Source organism: Anopheles funestus, chromosome 2RL (genome assembly GCF_943734845.2).
Source record: "Anopheles funestus chromosome 2RL, idAnoFuneDA-416_04, whole genome shotgun sequence".
In the NCBI taxonomy this organism is placed as follows: Eukaryota; Metazoa; Arthropoda; class Insecta; order Diptera; family Culicidae; genus Anopheles; species Anopheles funestus.
Window position 1 is genome coordinate 65,532,646 of NC_064598.1, and position 25,783 is coordinate 65,558,428.

The window sequence follows — 25,783 nt, forward strand, 5'->3', positions numbered from 1 at the left end:
TTACCGACTCCCGATTGCCTTTCTGTTTGCCACTACCTCACAAACGATGTGAGGGTTGTAGTACAGTGTAGGGCGAAACCACTAGGGGTAGGACGATAAAATGGTATCTACGGTCAACAAACAACGGCAGCATACAAACACCGCTACGCAATGTGCGCAACCACCTGTTGCTTCAGCAATACAAAAGTTAACGTGCACTTTTCTTTTTTTTCCCGCAAGTTGATATTGTATTATTGTTGGTTTGGTTTTCTCAAACTTCTAAGTTTCCCACCACTGTGTCGTTCCTATCTTTGCAACAGCAATTTTCAATAACATTTATCACAATATACAATATTTTCCATGAGCTATCCTCCTAGTAAAAACGAGTGTATGGGCAGCATTGCCTCACTGTGTGTAAAGAGACAAACCTATGTAGGATGATGCCACTGTTACCGGAATTCGGATTCGGACAAAGTCCGAAAAACTGTTAAATTTGTTTGATTTTCATCACATTTTGCGACTGCTACCACGTTCATAAAATACGCGCTCCCTTGGAGGACGAATTACCGGTACGGTACATACATCGATTAAATACGTATACATACATCGTGCAACGTGTGGCTTTGTCCTTTCCTCTTTGTCAAGCGTTAAAATAGTTATGATGCTATGACTCGCTAATATTGATACCGATGATAATAGCGATGAGAGCCGTATTAACTATGCAGCGGTAGAAAAACGAGCCACGGGTTTGTCCTATTTCGAGGACAAACGAACACGTTACAATTTCGGTGCATTAGCTAATGGTATCGGCAGATAGAGAAGCAAAGAAAACATAAGATCTTAGATACTAACAAAAATAATGGATAAACGCGAGTTAGCAAAGGGACGCACACGGACAGTATAGCTACGAGATGAAGATGATGACTTATAGTACTGGTTATACCTAGTGTGAAGTTAAAGGAAATATGGTGTAGTGTATATATTCGAAAACAGCACATTTGCTATGCATCCACGTGCATGCTTTGCTTCCTGTTTCTGCTGCCCTTCAGCGTACAGTGCAAGCTTTGCCTGCCCTTATGTTTCATTCTTAAATAATAATGCTCACTTAATGCTTTCCTTCCCGCTAATCGTGCACTGGGGCTTGATGCGTCAACAACACCACTTTCCTCGTTCCAGCCAGTAGCAGTGCTGGGATATGATGGTGGTGATGGTGGTGGTGTTTAGTATAATTTGTGCTCCTCTTCCTGTTTTTAGAAGCGAATAAATCCCATCGCTTCATCATTCGAACGAACCATGGTTCGCTTCCGTACGACCAATCCCTTCGAATAATGGTATGCATTTTGTATGGCGCACGTGCTGTTCCTTCACATGCTTGCTCGCCGGTGTGAACCGTTCGTTCGGTTTCATTTTCCTTCTCAGATGTCTTGTCGCCGTGTCATGCCACCGTTGATAATAGCAATTATCGGTATGCAAGGTGTAAAGGAGGTGCGCGGTGCTTCCAGTTTGTTTTGTTTAATGATTACCAGTTCATATCATTTAACCTCGCATCGGCACATCGGACGGCTCCAAACACCGTTCCATTCCAACTCCATCTACCGTTGGATCTATGTCGGTGTTTCGGTTGGAAATTCAACCTTTGGCTTCGGGAACAGTAACGAAAGGAACAGCTTCAGCACGGCCATAACTACACCGCGCACCGAGGGCGTCGATGGAAGGGCGGCAAACAGCAACCCCCATCGTGCCCGTCCATAGCTAAGCAGCTGGCTCAGCTCGGATGCAGCTAGTGGTGGTGCACCGATCGAAGAGAATGGTAGCAGTGAATCTTAAATGACCACCGATGAGGACGCTGTCCGTTTCGCCACCAGCAAATCGTTGTGTGACATCACGATGCCACCAATCAGTGACACTAGCGCTCGATCCAGCCAGGTTACTGGATTCGGATATACTAGACCACCCTCATAGAAACCGAGATGGCCACCGTTTGCAAGCTCGATATAAAGCGATTGGTTGTGGCTAGCTGTGAGAAACAGAGAGAGAGAGAGAGAGAGAGAGAGAGAGAGAGAGAGAGAAAGAACCATTTTCAGTATCACATAAAACTAGCTAAAAGTTCGGAAGATGAACGAAGCAAAGCGTGCCACTCACAGGCAAATTGTTTCACCGGTTCGAGTAGATTATCCGGCACCAGTGGGTCATCCCTTGCGTTCACAAACACCATCGGTCGTTTGATGTTGGCAAGATAGTTTAGCGATGAGCTCCAGCTGTACATGTCCTTTACCGTTGGGAACTGATGCACCCGGCGCGTGTACGCTTCGTCCAGCTCCGGTAGCGTAGCTGCAGCTGCAATGTCCCGCTCGTTCAGCTGATACCGCTGCTTGATGTCGTCCGACAGCAGTACGTGCCGGTGCTTCATGATGATGCTTTTCACGTTCTCGGTCAGCACGTACAGGTAGAATCGGTGGAAGTTTTGCCACTTCAACAACCATTGGGTGGCACTAGATAAGAGGACAACAAGAATTATGAATCCACATCATCATCATCACAAAAATACGGGCACCAAACGAGGTGTAAGCTCTCGGTGTAATACTTACACCACCGCATTATAGCCCTGGCAGATCGAAACGCCACCGATGATGTTGGCCGGCCGCTTTGCCTCACCGAGATACTTGGAGATGAGGTTACCACCGAGCGAGAAACCGACGGACACGATGTTTGTCGTGGGATACTTCTTTAACAAGCTATTTATCATTGCCGAGTAGTCGTCCGTATGACCTGCAATGTAAAAAACCCGTTGCGGTTTAAACTACTTCCGTGGAAGCGACCGAATAACAGTGGGATAAGAGATACACCTACCGTACGTGAATATTCGGCTCGATGTCACCTGCACACTGTCGAGGACACCGATATGATTCAGCACCGCACACCGATATCCGTGGCACTGGGCGTAGTGCACAAACGTGCGAATGTACACCGATTCGGACGAGTTGCCAATTCCTGGACAAATGGCAACGGTAATGTCGTCTGTCGGGATGGAGGAAAAAAAACGGAAAAGCAGAAAACATATGACATCACATTAATAAATGCCCCAAAGTTCTCACGGAAAAACTATAATGTGCGTGTCACGCAAGCTACTAGTAGTACGACCACCAGACGCGGGGTGCATTTCAACTTTGATGCTTGATCTTTTGAACAGGTTCACCTACCTTCGACCGTCGTAATTAGCGGCTGGTATAGATCGTACGTTAGCGTGGAACCGTCCGTCAGCGCAAGGTAGACTCGTTCGCCTAGAGGCCACGGACATTTGACGCGCCCCACAATACTGTGAATTATTGTCTGGATGTGTCCGCTAAAGCCCCACAGGCGGGTTGGAATATATCTGGTAGGGATGATAGAAGAAGCAAAGCAAGGAAAGTAACATTAGTATCCTTTCAGCATAAAATTCACGTTTTCCTTCAATAGGAGCAGCGCGTGTGCCTTGGGACGGTTTTTAGGGTTATGCGATTGGTACGAATCGATAAGAGGACGGTCAACACGCGCACTGGGTTTTGTAGGTGGTAAATTTTCCAACAGCCATGCTAACAACGAAACGCCGTAGTGAAGAAAACAGAGAAAAATCGCAGGTAGCAATCAAATAGAGGTTAAAAGGTGGTACACAAAGCACGTTATACACATCTGCCCTACCACTACCGAATGGGTTTCCGTGAACCGTGATAAGAAACTTCATCTTGCCATTTCTTATTTTCGAAGGAAGGTTAAAGGTTACGTTCGCCGCCAAGGATTCCTTGGTACTTGTCTCTTCCTGTTTTACAATTTGATGTATGGGATTTGGATACAGTTTGGTGGTCTTTATTGGGTACCGTACAGAACATAGCGAAAGCACAACAATATCCTTACTGCTATCGGTGGAAATCTGCACGAGACGTACCATACCCCTTATAAATCAGTGACAACGCGTACACAAGCTACACAAACCGCTGTGCTGGTGCCTTCTTCGATATGCGTATATATCCGTTGGTTGCACGCAATCGGTTACTCTGGCTACTCTGGAAGGATTGGCTTAACCATCCAATCCGGTATACCTTCTGGCACGTGTACACGTGTCGGTGGCGTTGGTGTAACTTTTCTGCCAAGGTGAACTAGCGGATGCACATTTTCTTTACGGGGCATAAGGCAGAGCTGGTGTACCTGATGGGACTCCTAACCAGCTGGATGCATTTGTTCCAAGTACACGCGTTTTCACCCATCTTGTTTCGTTTGCAGAACTGGCAAACTGGGTGCTCCATTGTGGTGGAAATAAAGGAAATTATGTATCGTGGCAAATAGCCTTGTTTAATCGCAATCAATATTTGTCCTAATCTGACAAAGATATCTACCATCAAATGGTACAGATTAAGGGTCGGGTAAAATGTTCATAACAAGAAGAATGATTTAGTGGAAGAAATGCATTAGTTTTACTTCAACTTGAAAACTTCATTTAACAGCTTATGAATTGTACGATTTGAGTGAAATTGGCATCGTTTTGATTGTTAAACCGTTGCAAAAAGTAAATTGCTCACACATAAAAGTATTAGATCTTTGTCTCAAAAACATGTTCGGACTAAAGTACTAAAGCTTCTTCTTTTGGTCAATTCTGTTAGTTTTTAATGAATCGCTAGCATCCTAAAAAGGCCACTTGTTGATAATAAAGATAAAAAAAGTGTTGAATTGAAATTGGAATTAGAGCAACTCACAATATAAGATTTATTTCCAGTCCCACCAAAAAGACCCCAATATCACATCCTGTAAGGTCTATTTCGCAACTCCAGTCGATATCTGTTTAACGAATCTATTCTATTTCTATCTTCTGTCTTCAAATCTAGGTCTATTTCCTTCGTATATTTGTGGTGTAAAATAAGTTAACTTAGCGTTTGTGGTTTAAAACTGTTTTATGGCCAAACTTTAGGTCCGGGGGCGATTTTACGAGATAATCGAAATCACTACGGTCATCTACTGTGAAAAGAAAAGAATTCCCAAACCTAACATCAGTAGTAATGAAAGCAGTGCTAAACAAACACTTCCAACACACAAGTGGTGCATCTATTCCTTATTCAAATTGACTCTCGTTAAGTAAAGTAACCTTTTTCACAAAAATCTAATCCAATCTTTCCAAAACTGTTTCCAAACAAGTTTTCTTTGGTACAGGCACGGTACAAAATATCCCATTCCCATTTATGCGATTTGCTATGATGGCCATTTTCCTGGAAAACTTTTACCCAAAAACCTTCGCACCACGAAGGAAAGTTGTCGCTGGGAAAAATGTCGATACGAACAACAACTCCTAGGATGATGCGCTTTATCCTTCAGGGCAACGGAAAAAAGGAACGACAAACGGGACTAACACCCCAAAGGAGATTTAAAGTTTTCCACACAGCTGCTTACAATCGATTTACCGGTAAGGTTATAATTTTCTCCCAGGTTAGCAATTTGCTGGTGCTATCGTGTTAAGCGTGATTGTGCTGTGTTTCACTGGAAGCAGCAGCATTTTTATCATTCACAGTTTGTTTGGCGCCAATAGTTTCCAAATGGTGTGTGATCTGTTCACCACTGGACAAGTCTCTGCAATGGATGGAATAGATGGTAGTGGCCGATGTCGTTACTGTAGGCGGTACCTGGTGTCATATTAGCACGAAACGGCTCTAATTAAAGGGTTGACATTGTCCCGGACATATCTAATAGTCACCGCACAACGGAGAATATTTTATGATAAAAGTTTGAAGGTTTTTTGAATTATTTGAAATAAACATTGTTTAGTGTTTGCTATAATGCTATAAAATAGTTCCAATGATATAAGGTACAAGGATTCTTAATGTGATGTAGGTCAGGGTTGTTTGAGGAGCAATTTTGTGCGACAATTTTTCCACAGATTGCTTTCACACCATCCGGTCCCAGGATGTAACATATGTAATTTATTTGCGTGCTTGAAATGGCCAACACAGATTTCGAATCTAGAAAGAAGCATTGTTGCATTGCAGTAGTATAATAGTATTCCACATGGGTTCAGTTCAATGTTTTATCGCTGTGTCACCACCATGCTTTTATCGGAATGAAATGTAAATTGCTCTGTTCTTTATATTTTGTAATACCAACGGCAAGATATGACACATTTTGTTGTACTTTATACCTGCTGTTCAGTGATCATTTCAATTTACACACCTTCGCCGTACATTTTTGATTACTCAGTGAATGCTCTGAATGGATACAAGATTGAGCATGCATTATGAAGCACCGAAATGTTGCTGCTGCTTCTGTCGAACTTTTCACACCGAAACATACATTCATAATAAATTGATCGGAATTTGTTGCCGGCTCACTCGACAGCGAATAAATTACGACGCACACGACGTGTGGAGTGGAATGATTTATCTGGCCATCCGTCCTCAACGTACGGAAAAAGGGATCATCTTTCAAAGTGGGACCATCAGCAGTCAGTAAGCAAATCCGACGTTATTCGTTTTCTCTGCTTTCCATTCCAAAATCAATCGACGATGACATACGGTGTGTGATGGTGTCGCATGTTGAAAAGAAGGTAGGAAGGTAGGAATGATAAAACGATTCGTGTTCCATTAACACGTTCCACTCGACCCCCGTATCAGTACACTGCTGAACGTGATTTTATTAATAAAAAATAACATCCATTTCATTACACGTGAGACTTGTTTTCTTTTTAATTTGATAATGTACCAATAGTGTGTTGGAATAGTAATTGGAGTGGAAATAAATTTGTTTTTAAGTATTCAAAAGGCTTCGTCTAATTATTAGTTAATTAATTTAATCGAACTCACCATACTAAACCCATGTAGACAACGAAGTTTGGGTGTTCCTTCATTCTAAACACTATCATTTTATTAATTTTAAAAAGGAAAAGCGATTAAGGTAACGACTAGTTTGTTGTTAAAAAGGAATCCTCTCATGTTTGTCGCAACATAAAAAGAACGAAGTGTGTAAAGGGAAGGAATATTGCTTGGTTGTAAAATTTAATTGAGTCCAAGATCATGTTGCACTTTATACAAACAACCGTGTCCATGGGGATCGAGTTCGGTCCGGTTCGGAAAAGCTTCAGCAAAACCGGCATGAAGTATTTCTGTGTAACCGAAACATCAGACGACTTTCGGCGACGAGACATGACGGAAAAAATTGGGAACAAGCTTGGGAACATCATTATTCAGTGTCCTGCGGCGAAGTGGCACGTTTTCCTTCTTTAGAACCGTGTCATGAGACTTTGTGGAAGGTATCAACGAATGCGATGATGTAAGCGATTTTAGATGACCTTTAAAAAAAAAGGGACCCGTCTTGATCCACTTTTTCAAATCATCCGACAAATCCGTACTAAATCCAAGGATTCGGTTGAATTTACCCGACGGGCTAGGGGCGCTTTCACTCATTTTTTATTCCATTTCGAAGTCATCTCGGTTGGATATAGTCTGCAATCATGAACAAATTGATTTCGGAATGAATGTGTAAGTCACGAAACTTTCCGTTGGTTAACTTATATGCATCAAACGTGTGCATCTGTAAACTGTTTGGTTTGAAGAATTCATTAATAGAACCAAATGTAGCAATTTCCGTTGGTAAATGTCCTAGAATAAATGCTTCTTCCACTTGTAACGAAATAGATAATGAAATTAAATCCGTACTATTATGCAATCCTAATTGACTTTCATTTATTTGACCAGATATATGGTTCTTGTTAAGCTCTATAGTGAAGGACTCTTTCAGCATTACAAAACAAACAAATGTTTCATAGCTTTCGGGTATGCTAATTAATTTAATTAGCTCTTATTTACCTCATTATTATGATTGGTGTCATTCGTTAAGGATGAAGTAATTATTATGCTAAACACCAGCATCCCTTGCGGCTCGTTGACAATGAAACTCGAAATAATGAAAAGTGTGTGTGTGTGTGCGGATGCACTGTCTAAATGGAACAAACATCATTCGCACTAAACGCATTGTAAAGTAAGTAAATTAGTTATGGAAAAGCGAAAATAAAAAGGTAAATATAATGCTTATGTATGAATGAAGCACAACTTTATGAAGAAATCAGTAAGAGTAATGCATTTCTTGATAGAAAGATTATTCGACTTCTTCGTAGTAGCTCAAAATTTATTATATTATCCCACCATAGTGGGATAGTTAGATCGAAGCTGAACTTATATTAGTTACAGTGGCAAAGGTGTTCTATAACTCATGTTAGGCAACCCGCTCTCTCGGACGTTTCGGTCCAGAAGGCTGCAAATTTCTCTAGCTTAGAAAATTTTGAAAATTTGTTTCATTTAATTACATTCAGAAAACACGAATTCTCTTCATCGCCATTCAAAATCAATTACTTTTTTAAAGAATACGTTATAACCATTTATATTTCATATACCTATTGCACATATTCGCCATTGATTGATAGGATTCTTGCGAAATTGTAATTAAGGTTATTCTGACGAATATTTCAACCTTTTCGATAAAACGCCGGTTCAATTTACTGCCATTCATTGCCAATTCTACGAATATGGTTCATGTTTCCGGTTGGTAGCACTATCTTTTGGTTTGTATTTGAGTGAGAAGAACCCAATTAAACTCTATACTAGGTAGTCGAAACAAACAAAAATATTAAAACAAATATTCAAATTTAATCAAACACTTATATGCAGAAAAAATAACAATATTGACAAACTTCAGAAAGGAACCATAGAGTAGAAGTGATAATTATTCATTGCTCCCTAAAATGTTATATTCCATACATAATATACAGAAAACAATAGAATCGATACCGTGATGGTGACTAGTAATAGGAACTCCAGCGAGAAATTATGAATCCACCCAGATTCTGGAGTTGGAAAACCGGATTCGACTCCAGCAAAATCCGGATTCGACTCCAATTTCCAATTAATTTTCCTCATATTTTGTGTTTGTTTTTTAATAGATTTTCAAAAGCTTTAAAATATTTTTTTATGGATTTTTTCAATTGAAGTTGTCCATATTTTCTTCTAGGTTTCTTCTGGATTTTCCACAGTTTTCATTGGTATTTTTCATAGTTTTCAATTGGTATTGGAATTGAGTACCAATGTTTTGAAAGTTCCGTTATCATCGATGATTTTATTTGACCAGCTTTCATACAACCGTTCCGGAGACGACTACGAAGAAAATAGAATTTTACCCATCACTAATGCTGACATCTGGTTCAGCTTTTACACTCTTTCGTGGCCATGCTACAAACATTGACAACGGTGAAATCGACCTGCGACGGACGAATGACATAAGCTTCATAATCCATCTCCTAAATGTGATTGTTGTGGGATGGTCGCAAATCTTCCGGTTACATAAATCCGGCACCATGTTAAATCGCTGGCCAACCACTTCAATTTCCGTTTGTTGACCGCTGATCGGAAGGTAATTTTTCGCAGCCAATCATTTTGTGCGATAAATCGGAACAAAAAACTTCACTTGTTGGATGCGTGACAGCGTTAGAAATGGTGCTTTTGTAACGTAACGAAATAAAATGCATGATTTATGGAAGCTTTACACGAGCCGCATCAAGCACCACGGAACGTAAGTCGTGTGAAGAGCAGAATTTATGGTATGTTTAGTGTCACCAGACTACAACATCCATTAGAGACAAAGCCAGGAACGAAAGGACAGCGACAATAGAGAATCCTCTTGCCAAACCAGCCACACAGTCGATGGATTCCAGGCTGTGAGACTATTCATACGATGGGACTCGTTTCGTGTATAGTTTATTGTGTTTACGTTCGAATGCTTCTGACACTGGATTATGCAAGGATTCTTAAGTAAAGGTCCACGCCGGTTCATTACATACCACTGACTGAGGATTAAGGCAGCTAGGCTGACCGAAAGCATGCATTACTTCCTTCCCAAGCAACCTTCATTGGATAACGTTCCGGAATTGTTGCATGGTTGTATGATGTTGGCATTGGACAGACGAGTGAATTTACTTTACCTTCCCCAGGGCAGACTGATTAAAGGAACATAATTACAAAGCGAGATTGTGACCTACGGTCAAGCGTTTGAATGACATTTAATTAAATCGCATGGTATAGATCTTACAATTGTTCTTATATAAATAAGTACATGAAAATAAAGGCATGAAATAAGTTTTATATAAGGTTACAAATGTTGTTATTTCATTTGTTTTACAAAAAGGAAAAACTTTTTTTTCCGGAAAAAATGCTAATGTGTCATTTATCAACCGTAACAAAAATATTGGCCGCTCTTATACGCGGATGATCATTGATTTAAAAGTATGATCATTTCGTTTCACGGATTAACTAACATCACCGGTTGAATGACCGACCATGTCAAAACATCATAAAAGTAAAAAAGAAAAAAAACACACCCCCTTGTGATTATTTTTCGCATTACACAATATACGATCGCCTGCTCATACGCGAAAAGAAAGCAGCTCGCGGAAGCTAGGCATAAAACATACCGCTAGCAACGGGACAGCAACATAAAGCAAGACCAAAAAAAAAGGCAAAATTGCAAACTCTAAATGAAAATGAGAGAAAACGGCACATGAAAAAAAAACCGAAGTAAAAGGTTGCTCACAAATACAACGAAAGCAAAAAGGGAGCTTTGAGCGAAGTTAAAACACAATCAACATTGCAAAATGGAAAATTGAAGAGCGTAAGAAACATTGAGCGGTAACATTGTTTTCCTTTTTCTCTTCGACGGAACGGATGGACGGAATCGAAAGAAAAGCACAATCGTTGTGCAAGTGTAATCCCTACTACCGCGTAATGCATTGCACAGGTGCATCGTAATGCACGTGTTTTTGATGCACAGATGACGCGAGTGAAGAAATGAGCATGAAAAATACGTTCACTTCTAGACCATTGCAAGACCCAACAAAACAAAAGCATATCACCTAGACATTAGTGCACATGATACCGCCATGAATGAATGGCAAAAGGAAATGGGTTTTTATTGTATCTAGCTTGCATCATCTGAAGAGATTAACAAATTTACGTAACATATAAGCAGAGTGGATAAAATGGGAAAAACAAAATGAAAACAACACTCATTTTTTGTATTAAAAAAAGGTGGTTACAAGCAATACGGTGGCAAATAAAAGAAAAATAAGTTGCTGACGATGATTTGTAACAGAGTTCAAAAGTTACAACACTAATTTTTATGTTTTAAAATGGCATTGAAGTCCTAGTGTAATGCCTAATAAATTCAAGTCCTTATTAAAAGCTTTTATGGTAGAAGAAACTATTCATTTAGGGCTGGTAGTATTGCTATTAAAAGAAAGTTTCAAGATAAACATGTCTATTATTAAACTGAAATGCTTAGAAAAATGCTTCTAATTTGGCAAATCGGTTATATACGGCCATTGCTTTCTCAACACAGATGACAAACAGATGAGAAAAAAATTTAAAAAAGATTTTTTCAAATTGATGAAAACGTTTTCTCTAATGTTTGCATAACCAAAGCAAAGAAAATTGAAGGCCAAAATATGTTCTTTTTCTTTTTTTTTATTTTGAGGTATCCAAAGGTCTAAGATATACTCGTATCATCAAATCCAAATATTTGGTTAAAAATATTATCGTAGTAATATAGCAAATTCTAAAACCGTTTTAATTCAATGTATTCAATATAACATAAAAATTAATGTAAATTAAGAACTAATCATAGAAGAATTTTGCTTTCGAACGACGCCGCTCAAAACAGTTGCCCGGCATGATAATGATAATGATTTGACCAATCGGAAAATTGATAAAATTAACTACCAAAAACTCTCATAAATAAAAAAAAACATATCTCTACCTTTGATAATCAACGTTCATTTGGCTGAAAATTCTATCAATGAAATCAATATTGCTATTGAGTGTCATGAAGAATACTGGCGGTGTCCGTTTGGGGCTCTGGAAAACGTTACAGAAAGGGATTCCGGTAATTTGACAGCTTTCTGAGTTGTCAAGCAAATAGCCAAACATGCTGCCAATAACCCAAATTGGAAGCTTTTTGTTAAGCAGTTGAGCTTGATGATAGGCATGAATATATGTGTCTCTGAAACAAATCTTACTTAAACAAATCAAAAAGGAAATTTATTCCTAACAACCGAACGAATAGGGAAGGTTTATATATTAATACAATATTTATAAAAAAAATGCGAAATTAAAATAATCCTATCAGTAGCAACTTTATAACAAGTGTAATTAAAACGGTCCTGCCCGATCTCAGGCCAGACAGCATGATAAGGTGCTTTGTTAGTTAATGCCCATTATATTTTATCACCTTCACAACGTTAATCGAAATCAGACCAGTGCGACCAACGAAGACGGAACTGGGGAGAAAATCCGGTTATTTCCAATTAAATTTCGGCACACGAGTCGGTTCACTTATCGCTTGCCGTGCTGAATGATGCGACTGAATGTTAAAGACACTAAACAAGTAAAATCACGCCTTTGATAGCGTGATCGCTTAACCGGATTTAACAATTTCCAGAACCCATGAAACGTGGGACGAAGGTTTAATTGATGGAAGAATAATGAAACATGAAATTGCAGAAGGAAAACGTGAACCACATTGTCATTTTTGCTGAAAAGACACATTATCTATACTAAAGACACAGTAAGTAACTACCAAGCCGATTAGGATGGTTAATGATGATGATGTTGCTGATCATAAGCAAACGGAAGCCTCTCGAGCTAATGACCAATAGCATTAAAACCGAACGAACGAGGAGCGAAGTAATCGATATTGCGTTCAATGGAGTTTGATCAAAGTTTTCTTGAAGGATATTCTTGATCGTTTCACCTTTCCTCGCCGTTTACTTTTGTACCGTTTGTTTGAACGAATGTCAATTCAGCAATCGGACGATTGTTTGTCTTTAATTTGCTTTTATTAGGAGATTGCACGCAGCCTTTGGTTTGTGCGAAATATGTTTGCGAATTTTCCATTTCGAAATGCAAAATATGGTTGTACGGTTATTGCAGTTTTTGTTTGGAATGTTTTATATAATTTCTTCTTTATAATTTAATTGTTTTTAGTAAGAATTTAATATTGCTTAAGCGAATATTACGGCAATCTTTCTTAACACGCGTGTGTTAAAGTGTTTTCAGCTTAGTTTAAGAATGTTGAGAATCAGTGAAACAAAACAATACATCAGCGATTTTATTAACTTATTTTAATAAGCAACATTTTTAGTTTCAAGTTTAGCCACATAATCTAAACAGTCAAATGCTATGAAATATTTTAATCACAGAACAGAACTGTAATTATGTATGCGCAACATAATTTAAAATTTTCCTTGAAAGACAATAATGTCGTTACTTTGAATAACACAGACATTAGTTTGAATAACAAACATGTTAACAACAAAATGGTGGAAAACATTCATTTGAACTTCATACATATTGAGCAGCATTGTGTTTCCGCAAAATTTATTAAATAAATAAAAAGTGGACAATTTCGCCGAAAAATATTTTATTCCATTGCAATAAAATAATAGAGTTAAAAAAAACTAAAACACTCGGAAGATAGGGGCCACTTTGATGTGTTCCTGCGTCGACACTGTTGACATTGACGCGAATGAAACAAAATGGACATTTATTTTTTTATTGCATTATGAATTGGAACAGTTTTGTTTCAGCAAACATGTAGGTCGTATAGCTGAACGTATCATTTTATTTGTTCTCTTAAATACGCTTATAACACTGTTTAGTTCCATTCACCGTTCCACCGAAAGTTTAAACGAGAGACAAAAAACTACCACAATAAACAGCTCGTCATGTGCAGCATTTATCAGGGGAATTTTTCATGAAACTACGAACATTTTTCACCCGAACGACACCAGACACTTGTGCACTAACAAAACACCACCTACAAAAGATGAAAGACTGCAAAAGCTTAAACTATATTTGGATGCATTCCAAAAAATGTGCATCATTTGTCGCATCCTTCATGCACATTTCGGTGCCTCTCTTTACGTTGCACATCGGTGCATTTATGTCCCGAAATGCTATAATGAAATCATAAACTTCGGAAGCGTCCTAAATTCCACGTTTGTAGAGCAAAACAAACAGAAGTTTTTAAAGGTGAAAACATAGAAATACACGAGAAATTGCCCCACATAACTAATAAAGCATATTCAGAGGGCATCCGGGTTTGGGTGCATTTCTTTGCTCACTAAAAATTGTAAATTAAACACATTAAATTTGTTATGATACACGTTTTCATTTGAGCATGCTTGAGACTCATGTCTCATGTGTGAGTTTTTATAGATCATGAAGAGAAGCTTTGGTGGAAAAATTGATAGTAATTTAATTCGCTCCAACACCTACAGACACACATTATGGTCGGGTGATAAGGTTGTTAAAATGAGTTTTCCTCTTTCCAAATCACACCAAACGATGAGACTCAAGCGTTCCTACTAGTGGTTTGCATTCTCAATTTGTTTCTTGGCTCCTATTGTTACTTATAAAACTTAAGGCGCTCATGTCCAAGTTGAAATCATTAAAAAAAAACATAATAAAACGAACTTCTTCCTACAACTTTAGCGCCAGTACGGACAATCGGTGGCACGTGAACAAGAACCAACCAACGCCTTTGTCTCGACCAGCTTCCGGTGACGTCTAGCGATATGTCTGAGATATCAGCATCGAATCCTTTTGTGCCAATGCATCCAATGCAGGTGGGAAAGTGCAGCTATCGTATCGTGTTTGGTTTCAGATGAAATGATACAATTTTCCCACCGGACGTGAAAAACTTGTCCGTCGTCTTAGCCTCGAGAACTCTTCAATGTGCCAAAAAAACGTCTCGACTCCCTGTTGTCCTTGCATTTCTCCATTTCAGGGACTTCTTTTGCAGCTCGTTCAAATTGAAGGGCAGGAAATAGGAAATGAGTAACATATTCCGCTCCACAATTTTTATTTCGTCCTTACACTTTACTCAAGACGATTATTTGTACGACATTCCTAAGGTTCCGAACGAGAAAAAAAAACCCTTTGTTTGTGCGATTCAAAGGTTAGCGCGAGTTTGTGCTCGCAATTCGGTTGGAAAGTACAACTTTATGCGCTGACCTTTTTTAAGACCCGGTAAATGGCAAAATACGAATCGCTTTTACGAAGGATTCTTTCACCGAAATCATTGTACTGTTTTGGGTGCTTTGTGCCAAATTTTTCACCCTCTTCCGTGAGCAGAGTAGTACTCCCGGAACATAATAAATACTTAATAATTCGGTTCCCCAGCAACATCTGTGATTGAAAATGTGAGGCTTCCAAAAGCAGGCAATCTAAAAAAGAAAGCAATCTAAAAAGAGTGAAGAATCAGATAAGTAAGTACAACAAAAAATTTTTTGCGCATTTGTGAAAATCAACCAGTCAACGTGTGATTGTGTGGAAACGTTCCTACTCATGTGACGTTGCTATTCATACACTCGACTCAATTAGAGCAAATTGAAAATGATTCAGCGCTCCCGAGGCTTTTCACGTGCTCTTCTACTAGCCGAATCGAATCCATTTTGTGTGAGAGAAAAAAATAGTACAGTCATGTAGTGAAGAAAGAAAAAAAATTGCCACAAACATAATTGCAATTCAATTAGAATTGTTGAGTCGTATATAGGCAGTCTTTAAAAACGTGACATATTGTATAAAACACATTTCTCACATTTTATTCCACATTTTAAATTAACACTTCTCGCAAGGGTAAATAAAATTAATATTCAACTTCACATAATTTCATGCGGCAAGTTCAACCGAAAGAGCAATATCATTGAAACAGAATGCCAAGAAAAAAAATCAATGATGACACGAAGTAATTGAAAGGTCAATTAAATTTCCCCTGCTAACAGATTTACATCAGCCAAGTCAAGCGTAAAAGAAAGTTATCATTTTCCTGCCCATTCACAGCTACGCCAAGTACTTTCAGCGCACTTTTCGCATCTTTTAAAAAATCTGATGATGAAGTACACTTCTTCAACACGTTCTTAATAGACGCAGAAGGCAAAGAACTAACGATAACCTTTTAAACATAGCCTATGTCTATGAATGGAAAAACTTCAGCAATAAAACCGCATAACTTCACACTATGGCCACGGAAAAGCTTTACCATCTGGCATGCCGATTTTCATTCCCGTTGACCACCACACCACAGTCACAGTCGACTGCTGCATCATCGAAGTAATTAAACACTCAAAAGGGAGGCCGGAAGACAAAGTTCATCCTCGTTAAGCGCACCGGAGGTATAGATAAAGATTTACACAAAAAATACTTATCTCTTTCCCTTTGGAGCTTCGACAGCCTTGTCAGGGTGGCGAGATTAAAGGGCAAATTAAACGCAAGAAGAAAAGAAAATCAATAACTACGAATAGAACGATGGTTGATGACATCGGTCATTTGCAGCCAATCAACCGAATCTCGTTAGATGCTTTTCGTTTCGTGGAAGGGCCACGTTATGAAACGTAGAACAGAAAAAGAAAAAGGTTCGAATAAACGAACTTAGAAAAAAAGAACCTTATTGCGCTTATTGTTAAACCAAGACCGTAGATATTAAAAAATGAATGAATGGAGAAAAATTGCACGATAGCCATTTCACATGGCGTGATGTACAATTTTCCCACGAGGGTTTCGTTACTTTCTTCATCCTTCGTCTATATTTTGTCATGATTTAGTCATTTATTATACTTTTCGCAACAACAACAAAAAAAAGGAAAAGTTACAATTGTCGCTTCACTACATCGATTTATCGGAATGAAAACTGCCGCGCTTGAATGAGAAGATGTTTTCCCTTCCTTCAGTTTTCATTCATCCGATGAAAAGTGAAAGAATTTCCATTTCACTTCACTGTGCAAAACCTTGCACAAAACCCACGACATCAACCTACACACTGTGCAACTACAAATTGGTCATTTGTTCAACCAATCAGTTCTTTTTTTTCGCTTCACAATTGCGTCTCTTCGCTCGGGGTTGTTTTACCCTACCAGACCCCTATGCATCTCAATTTATTGAACACTTGAGTGTCTCTTTTTAGTCCGGGGCACATTTATTGCTGCATCAGCGCGATCCGTTTCGCTTTCTACCCAACCAGGCGTGACGTCGATTCCGACCAGAAGCGACGACGACGACATTGTGGACGACCGGAACCACCAAAGCCGCTAAAGTAACCGGGGTCCATCATTATTATTATTGTCCTTCCTATCGTTGCAGTACAATCGAGTTAAAAGCGTTTTGTTCCAACATCGAACGCCGGTGGCCACGCGACAAATAATCACCGTGGACGTTTACCATCCTTTCCATGGATCCTTTGTCCTCGTATCAGTCCACTTGAAAGTTTGATTTCACCCAGCGACAAGCAATCGGGAAAGAAAGGACATCCATAAAATCCTCCGGAGCTGCTGAGATGGTGGGATGTTAAATGAGCTGTGAAATATTAAATTTTCATTGTGCGAAAAGATATCACGTTTCTTTACATTCGCTTTCAGTTTAGGTTTTGGGGCTTAGGAGAGACCCCAATAATATCATAAATTTATTTTAGCTATTTTAACAAAATGAATGATTCGAATTTCCACTTGAAGTTATAAATTTGTCAATAACAGATAAAATGCATAAATTTGCGAATAAAAATGAATGATCTTTTCATAATAAAAGTCTTACCATACGAGATGGGAGCTGTCTTTGAACTGATCAGTATTTGGCACTCTACTTACTCGACTGACACAATAAAAACTTTATTATAGCATTATTAAATTGTAATATATTAATTTAGAAACCGAAAACTATCCACATTTAGACCTGTAATTGGTCTTTAAAAGCAACTTTAATTCGCCTTAAAAGGCTATACAGCGGTCCGTAAACAATCCGTCACACTAAGTAGATATAACTTCACTAAGCCTATGATACAAAGTTCAGTTAATTAAAACCCTTTTTTGCTACTAAGCAAAGTGTGTACATTGCGTTGGGAACTCAACTTAAGTTATCATCCGTAGCACCAACAACACAAAAACGGTCGTCAAACATCACCACCTTCGCTACCAACATGGCACAGTTAAGAACGAACCCATGGCTTCGTTCATTACTTAATTGAAATACAAAACCGCCTTAGCCGGCTTTGTGACACACACGATGAACATGTGAGTAGCAGGATTTTATGGCGTTTATAACAGCCGGCTACTGGCAGTGCCACTGCCTTACACGAACCAACGTTGTCTGTCTTTAAACATCCTCAACGAACCAATTCAACGGTGGCGTCAAGCATTCATGTTTGCAAAGCCGTAGCTTACGTGCCCGATGGGAGCGAGAAGATGATTTGTAGGTGTTTTTGCATGCTAAACTAGGTGAAAGAACACTCCCCAAAAATGGCGTTTACTGTCGCTAAGGGACCGAGAAAGTGTTTAAAGGCGAATTTTAAATTACCCTGCTGTGACAAGGTTCGCTTAATTAGATTGATGTAAGCTTTGGAGAAACCTAATAGCCTTTGTCGTGACTTTACCCGCCGAGACAGCGTGTCAGACAGGCAGAAAGATGTAGATTTTTAATCAGTTTTTACTGACAACGCTGCTGCTGTTGGATAAGGTGTCTTTAAAATAATACACTCTTTAAGTGAACGATACATCATCCAACGGTTGGTGATATTGGTGCAATCATCTAGAGCAGAGTTGTTGGAGAGTTGTAATTCTTCAATAAAAATCAAAGAAAGCAACAACTTAATGATACGTATTAAAGTTTAACAGCGATGAAGCTTGACAAAATTGTCAAACGAAATATGAAAATCCTATTCAACTCAAGTCCAACAATAATTGTCTTTTTAACATTTTTTTGGATGATAGGCAACATAATTTCTTCTTTGTGACACACTATAACGGCGAAGGTTTTATCCTGTTATTTCTGGATTTCTTCGCTCTTGTATACACATAGCTGTATATAGCGTATCTAGCGTTCAGAAGATCAGGATGGTACTAATGATGGGAATTCCAGAGTGGAATTCACTCCGACTTCGGAGCAAGAAAACCGAATTCAACTCCAATAAAATCTGGAGTCGACTCCGTATTGCTCCGAAAGTCAACTCTGTGGTTAAGTTCCGCATTATTCCGTAGTCGAAGACGAAATTTATTGAATCTGTAATCAACTCCGATGGCAATTCTGGTGTTCAGGTGTTTACTCCGATGTCAATTGCGAACTGTACACCAGAGTGAACGTTGAATTTTTCTGCATTATGTCACGAGATTTCAAACTATTTTCAAATAAGTTTTTCCCAGTTTTACTAAGTTTTACTTTTTACTAAAGTTTTCATTCATCAAATTTCCTCATATTTTGAGACTTTCATCCACATTTGAAGCATTCTTCCACGATATATTTTCACAAAGATTCCCATATTTTCAAAACGTATTTCCATAGTTCTCCTCGAAACTGCATTTCAAACAGGTTTCTTCTGGGTTTTCCAAAGTACTTTTCAGGCATTTTCCAGAGTTTCTAACTGGTTTTCTTTAATTGGTATTGGATTTGAGTACCAACATTTCAAAAGCTAAATTATCGTCGATTTGAACAGATATCATATAGACTTTCTCGCACCTTTTTTCCCCTCTCCCGAGTCCACTCGTACATACTTCAGAGTTGATATGCAATTGCCACCGGGGAAATTTAGTTTCTATAAAAAAATCGAATGAAAACTATTTTATAAAAACTACGTCTCATAAAATACCTATTAGTCGTATAAGTTGTGAACTCCACAACGAGAGTGAGCTGAAAACTAAAAACTCACCAGAATATTCTCAATTCTTCAGGAATAAATAATCTCTATAACCCTCTAATAATCGCAGAGAATGAGAATAGATAATTAAGTAAGATTCAACATAAAAAACCAACGAACAACCAAATGCAACAAGTGCGCCGTATCATTCATAATGTCGTCGAGCGTAAAAGTTCGTCGTTTTGTGACCGAAAAACTTATTTTGTGCTCGATTTTCCGGTCGTTTACGGTTAACAAAGCCACAAGCTAAAACTTTATATTAGTAAGTAACGCGGGTAAAAAAAAAATATCGATAAGAAATGAGGAAAGCTAAAAGTTTCGAGTCTCGCACAGCTAGGAACATGTTAAGCCATCGGTGAAAAGAATCTACCCGAAAACTATTCGCTACGTTGTTATTGCGTTGTCCGGTAGTTTGTTCATGCAATAAATTATCCTCGCACAGGCATTCGGGTACGATAAGCGAACGTTCATTATCATTAGTGCGCGGGTGGCTTGTGAGTGATGATTATTATTTCCCCTACATTTTTATGTTTGTTTTGCTTTTAGTTTCTTTTCTTTTTTCCTCGTTTGATCACTACACTAATCCTTCTCGAAGCATCTACTGCTTTCCTCAAGCACTTAGTAGCTTGTCAGACTTCCTTCTCAGTAAGGTTCGATTTAGCGAATTCGTTCAGTACATTTGTGGTACCAAACAAGCGTTTGTTTAAGGTGTTTTTATTTTTGTACGCGGCATAAACACGGCGCACAGAACATTGATAACGCACATAAAGAACCGTACACTTTTGGGGTGAGAATGAACGAGAGGCAAAATGCATAGAACACCCTGGAATGGTGAGCACGGCATTTTAGACCTTCACCACACCAGACAGCAATGGTACACGGTAACAGCTAAAAATACGCCAGTGCCAATGCGAGACAAAAGACAGGAGGAACTCCGACACATGATTCTCTAACGTTCCGGGCAAAACAACGAAAAAAATGGTTTACTTTCGCAGCAAAGGTGAAAAATAAATACCACCACACCGGGTGTATAACAAGTAATGCGTATATCCAAACCAGGTATCGGATGAATTGCGTATCAGTAGGAGTTTTAACTGCATATGGCTGTCGGAAGCTGATTTCCGTGCGGACAATCGTTTTAGTCATGCGGAATGACATAATGTTCTTATCGGTGTTTTTAGTCACATCAAAACCGGTGAGAGCTGGAAGTTTTGCGTGAGAAATAGATGAATCATAGACAAGGGAGAGTACGGAAATATTAAAGAAGAGGAAAATATGTTGCCAACCGGAAATAGAAAAAAAAAATGTGCCACCATACCTACCATAAAATGGATTGTTTTCCGTAACTCACAATTTTTTTTACAGCGTGGTAACAATGTCGAAAAATAACACTAAGCTGGTAGAGAAGGTGACGAGACAAATAAAGCACAACTTGGTGTTATTGTGATAGTGTGGACCACGGAACCTTCACAATATCGATCTTATGTCACATCGAATCGAAGACTCGTTCGGTGGACAAATAATAGACGCGACGATAAACAACTCATGCATAAAACATATTTACATGGAATGTTGAAGTAAAGAAAAACACAACAAATAAATGAAATGGTCATTCAAAAACCATAGAAAACCTTTCTCATCCCAGGTTTGATTGAGATGTCAAGCAGAAAAAATTGCAGCTGTTTCAATCGATATTTTGAACCCCGTGCAAACATATTATTTACACATAAATAATATGATATGAATATTAGATTATAATAAACAAATTATATTGTAGTATAGATTATAGTAATTATTATTATAGTAAACAAAGATGAAGCTGAAGAAATGATGATAAAATATTGTACAAGAGACTTTAAAGATAATTTGCATAATAATATTTTTAAATGAAAATTGAATTATGTGAAATAATTTTGCACTAATTTGTCATAAGCATAAGTATACATTCTTTCCACATATTTTTTTACAAAATTCCTGGATGTTTGTTCACCTTTGGTAACTGATTTACATTCGGAAAATCAAAAGCTAATAAGATCTTCTCTTTTTATTTAATCAAACTATTTCTTAACTGTTTTATATTTTCCTGCCAGTCGCTTCAAAGTAATTATTATCCTTGAAAAAGCAGAGATTACAATGCAATTTACTCAAATTCAATTTAAGCAAAGAAAAACTTATCCTCGTTGTACCCACTGAACGAGCATGTATAACAAAAAAATGTGCGACTAGTCAGATTGGAGTGCAATGAATTGCATACCTTAGCAAAAGAATTCGTGTTGAGAAGGAGCTACATAAATGCAGTATGATCTGGTACGATGGCGAAGTTTCGGATCACTCAAAGATACTCCCGTTTACTGTATAGCCGAGATTTCGAAATTAGATTGAAAATGTAGATCCTTTCCAGGATACCATTCGTTTGAAAATTGTTGTGAGAAAAGTTAAAATTAAATTCAAACCCGAAATTGTTGTTCTAACAAGAGTGAATATTTGGAGAATAAATTGTTTCAAAAACTATTTGCTATCACAAACATTAGCGAGTAGTAGTAGAACATTAGCAAACAGTACATATTTATGTATTTATTTATCCTTTCACTGAGAACGCGGATCCTGAAGAATAGAAATGAAAAAAATTTCGACTAAAGCCGAATAAGTTTTAACTAATTGGTTCTGAGGCGCTCCTTATTAATATGTTTGAACTTCACATCAGTTAAGTAATAATTAATTTGAGTTCGAAAACAAATTGAATATAATAAGAATCTGTTGATTTCGCAATCTGAATTGAAAAAGAATACACCAAAAAAAATAATAATAGGATAATAATAATAGGAGATTTAAGGCGATAATGTTTTTTATACGATTCTTTTGAAAATATTATACAACCATGGTAAAGTATTTTGTTTATAAAAACATTATTAATCATTAAGTTTTTTTTTGTAACCTTTTAAGATAAAGAAACGTTTTGTTAGTAAATATACGATTGAATTATTCATTTACTGTTGTAGCCAATTTAAATCAACGCTTCAAACAGCTCGGTTTCAGCAGACGAAGATCAAAAGTAAAACAACAAAAAAAAGCTGTGGCCTTAAAGCAATGTGCACCACCCGCATAGCCCTTAGCCAAACACGAACCGCATGCAATTAATATTCATCGAAACAGCGAATATTTGATCGTTTGAGGTTTGGCCATTCTCCAGCTGTTTACCTCCCACCATGCGCACATTTTTGTGAATGAAAACAAACAAACCGAACGCGCTTAGGTGCAATGCATTTCTGCCTTCACTAATCTTTCATTCCGTTTGCCTCTTATGACTCTTCAATGGTATGGGCCAGCTTGGCTACTAACCGGATCTGTTTCCTTTGCGGTTTGCCGGTTGCTAAGTCGACTGTACTTTGTTCAGCGATTTTGGTCGTCCGTCGGTCCAGACACGATCGAATGATATCATCGCCGGTACACAAACTCCATTTACTGACATGGACTTTGAACGAAACGACATGTTTCGAAGGAACCCCTGTACACTGAAGTATATTTCACGGAATTGTGGTGCTCAAAGTGTGATAACAGGGCCGCAAATTCTAGAACAAGTTTTGCCCTTCGTTATCAGCTGTGACAAATGTCGTACGAGTGAGACATTGATGATGCAAGTGTCGAGTAGTAATGCTATAAGAAAAGGTCTATAAATACCCGAATGTGTAAACTTATTGCTCCAAAACAGGAAGGAATAAGCATACCCGCGCGCATTACGTTATAAATTGTGTTGCATCCGATCCGACTAAATAACCATGTGGGGAGATTACACGCAATATGATTAACATGGAGCTGTTGACGCATGGTCGTTTCTCTCAACGCCGCTAGGCCATGAATGGAACTGACCTAGAAAGGAAACATAAGCAAAAATGCCGGCAAACGCTGCACCGAACGACCGGTTCTGGTGTTTTTTTTTGATTTCGTGCTGTTCGTGTGCAAACAGTCATGGAGCAAGGGCGACTGCAATGTAAAGAGAACATTCCAAGGGCTGGCCTGTTGGTGTGTTTGCTATGGCGAGCTCTAAATTCGAGTACTTTAAAATGAATTGCGAAATTGAATGCAAAAGCAAGGGCACTTAGAACCAATAAAAATATAAAAATCAGAAAAAAGAATAAGGAAAGAAATATTAGGTATTCTTTTTGCGTTAATGCATTGGAATTTTAATAAAAAGTTTCAGGTAAATGTCAACATAATGGGGCTGAAGTGAGTAGAATTGTCATAAGGCACTTCCTCTTTCTAATGTGCTCGGAGCTGTTTTATTTAATATTATCAGATAAATTTTTAATAAACGACAGTTTTTACCAGTCGAATAAACCGAAATAAATGAAGGGATTTGGCTTGACAATTCTACAGTATAGGCGAGATTTGTTCGGTCGTGCTTTATCAATTGCATTATTTATAAACTGTTTTTCCTTTGTCTCTCTTGTTTCTTTAACATTTCATTGTTTTCCTCCAAAATGAAGCAAATGTCCATATTGTTCTTCACGCCATACGACTTGGACGAACGGTTTTCCAGTTTCAATTACTTATTAAAATAATATGCCGCATAATAAACACCGTTCATCCGATCGGCCTCGTGGATTGCATGATAATTTGGTTCACTCCCAAACATGGTCCAATTTCCTGCAACGATCGAACATACGGAAAAACAAGCAAGTATGGCTGATTGGCTTCCCAACACAACATGATACGATTGTCTTCGTTTGCTCCTTCGTCCATTCCGCTATTGCGACGTTTTGGAACTTTCTCCACCGTCCATACGTCCGCGCAGTGAGGCAGCGATACGGAGGTGGCCGAACGAAACAATCCAAATACGTAGGTTGCTTCTGCTTTCGGTAACATACGATGCTATCCGAAAACCGTCCCTATACTCAATCAATTGGAGATGGAAGGCCGGTTTTAGGATCGCTTCCGTTGCATGTGTCTCCAGGCGAATTCGCTCCAACGGTTGCTTTGATTTTGAACTGCCGAATCAACCAAGCTGTGGGTGGATTGAATCGTGGCAGGGTGTAATGAATGGCATACGAGGGTTCATGCTTTGTTGCTCACTCCGCTCTTTCCGGTAACGGTTCCATATGAACGCACTTTTTCCATCTAGACGCTTCCATTGATGAGGGAAAGCTTGGCATCCGTCGCGAAAATAGGCGACGGCGCAGAGGAACAAGTGCAAATGCGAAATCAAAACAAATAGGCGTGGAAAGACACACTGCAAACCCGCACACATACTCATACGACGGCGTGATGGCAGAAACGAAGGTTTGCAGAATGATGAATGGAAGGCACAACAGCTAAACTGCTCGACTGAGAAAGGCAAAACAATAAAACTTACGGTTCCCGTAGCATCGGGGCAATCTTGTTGAAGCACTCCATAAACTGGCCATCTTTGCAGACGATGCTGGGGATCTGTGGCGTGCTGCTGACGTTCAGTATCCGGAACAGAATGCAGAGTATGACGGCGATGACCGCCAGGAATGCGGGAGACATGTTGCCGAACAACGCGTTTTGGGGTTGAATTTTGAATTCACGGGAATGATTTCTGCTCCAAATAGCGGATGTTTGCGATTCGTTTTTACTGCTGCTGTCACTTCGCACTACACATTCAGAGCACTACGCCAAACAATTTCACACACCTTTTCCATCTAGTAATCCACATCAATTTACACTTCGCTTGCCGTTTCAGCTAAGCAAAACACACAAGAACCGGATATGTAGTACGATAATTTTCAATTCCGTACGCACCACTGAATGCTTCGTACCTAAAGAGGCTTGGCCTGACACGTTTACCGGAGTTACGTTTTTCACATTCACTTTTCGAAATAATAAAAATTATGCACCTAAAATGCAACTTTCTATAACTACGTAGCGAAAAGAGCGTTTTTCTGTTGACGGAACTTATATTCAAACACGGGGAAATGAAAAGCCTGAAGGAAAATTGGCTTTTCCTCGACAAAACGGCAACGTTTGGCCGATTAGCCAGAGACGTTTCGTGAAAACCGTCTCGATGCGCGTGCAGGGAAAATTAAACAGTAAACATTGAACAGCGGAACGT

General features: G+C 38.7%; 1 protein-coding gene across 1 annotated transcript; it reads right to left on the minus strand.

Annotated features, from left to right (window-relative positions):
• Positions 1-367: 367 nt before the first annotated feature.
• LOC125765587 (abhydrolase domain-containing protein 2) lies at positions 368-25,761 on the minus strand. The gene is made up of 6 exons (XM_049430899.1): positions 25,064-25,761; positions 3,180-3,352; positions 2,830-2,997; positions 2,568-2,748; positions 2,122-2,471; positions 368-1,996 (listed from the first exon to the last, which is right to left on the minus strand). Exons 1-6 carry the CDS (start codon positions 25,216-25,218, stop codon positions 1,803-1,805), a joined length of 1,221 nt encoding a protein of 406 aa, XP_049286856.1. The 5' UTR covers positions 25,219-25,761; the 3' UTR covers positions 368-1,802.
• Between the last annotated feature and the right edge of the window lie 22 nt (positions 25,762-25,783).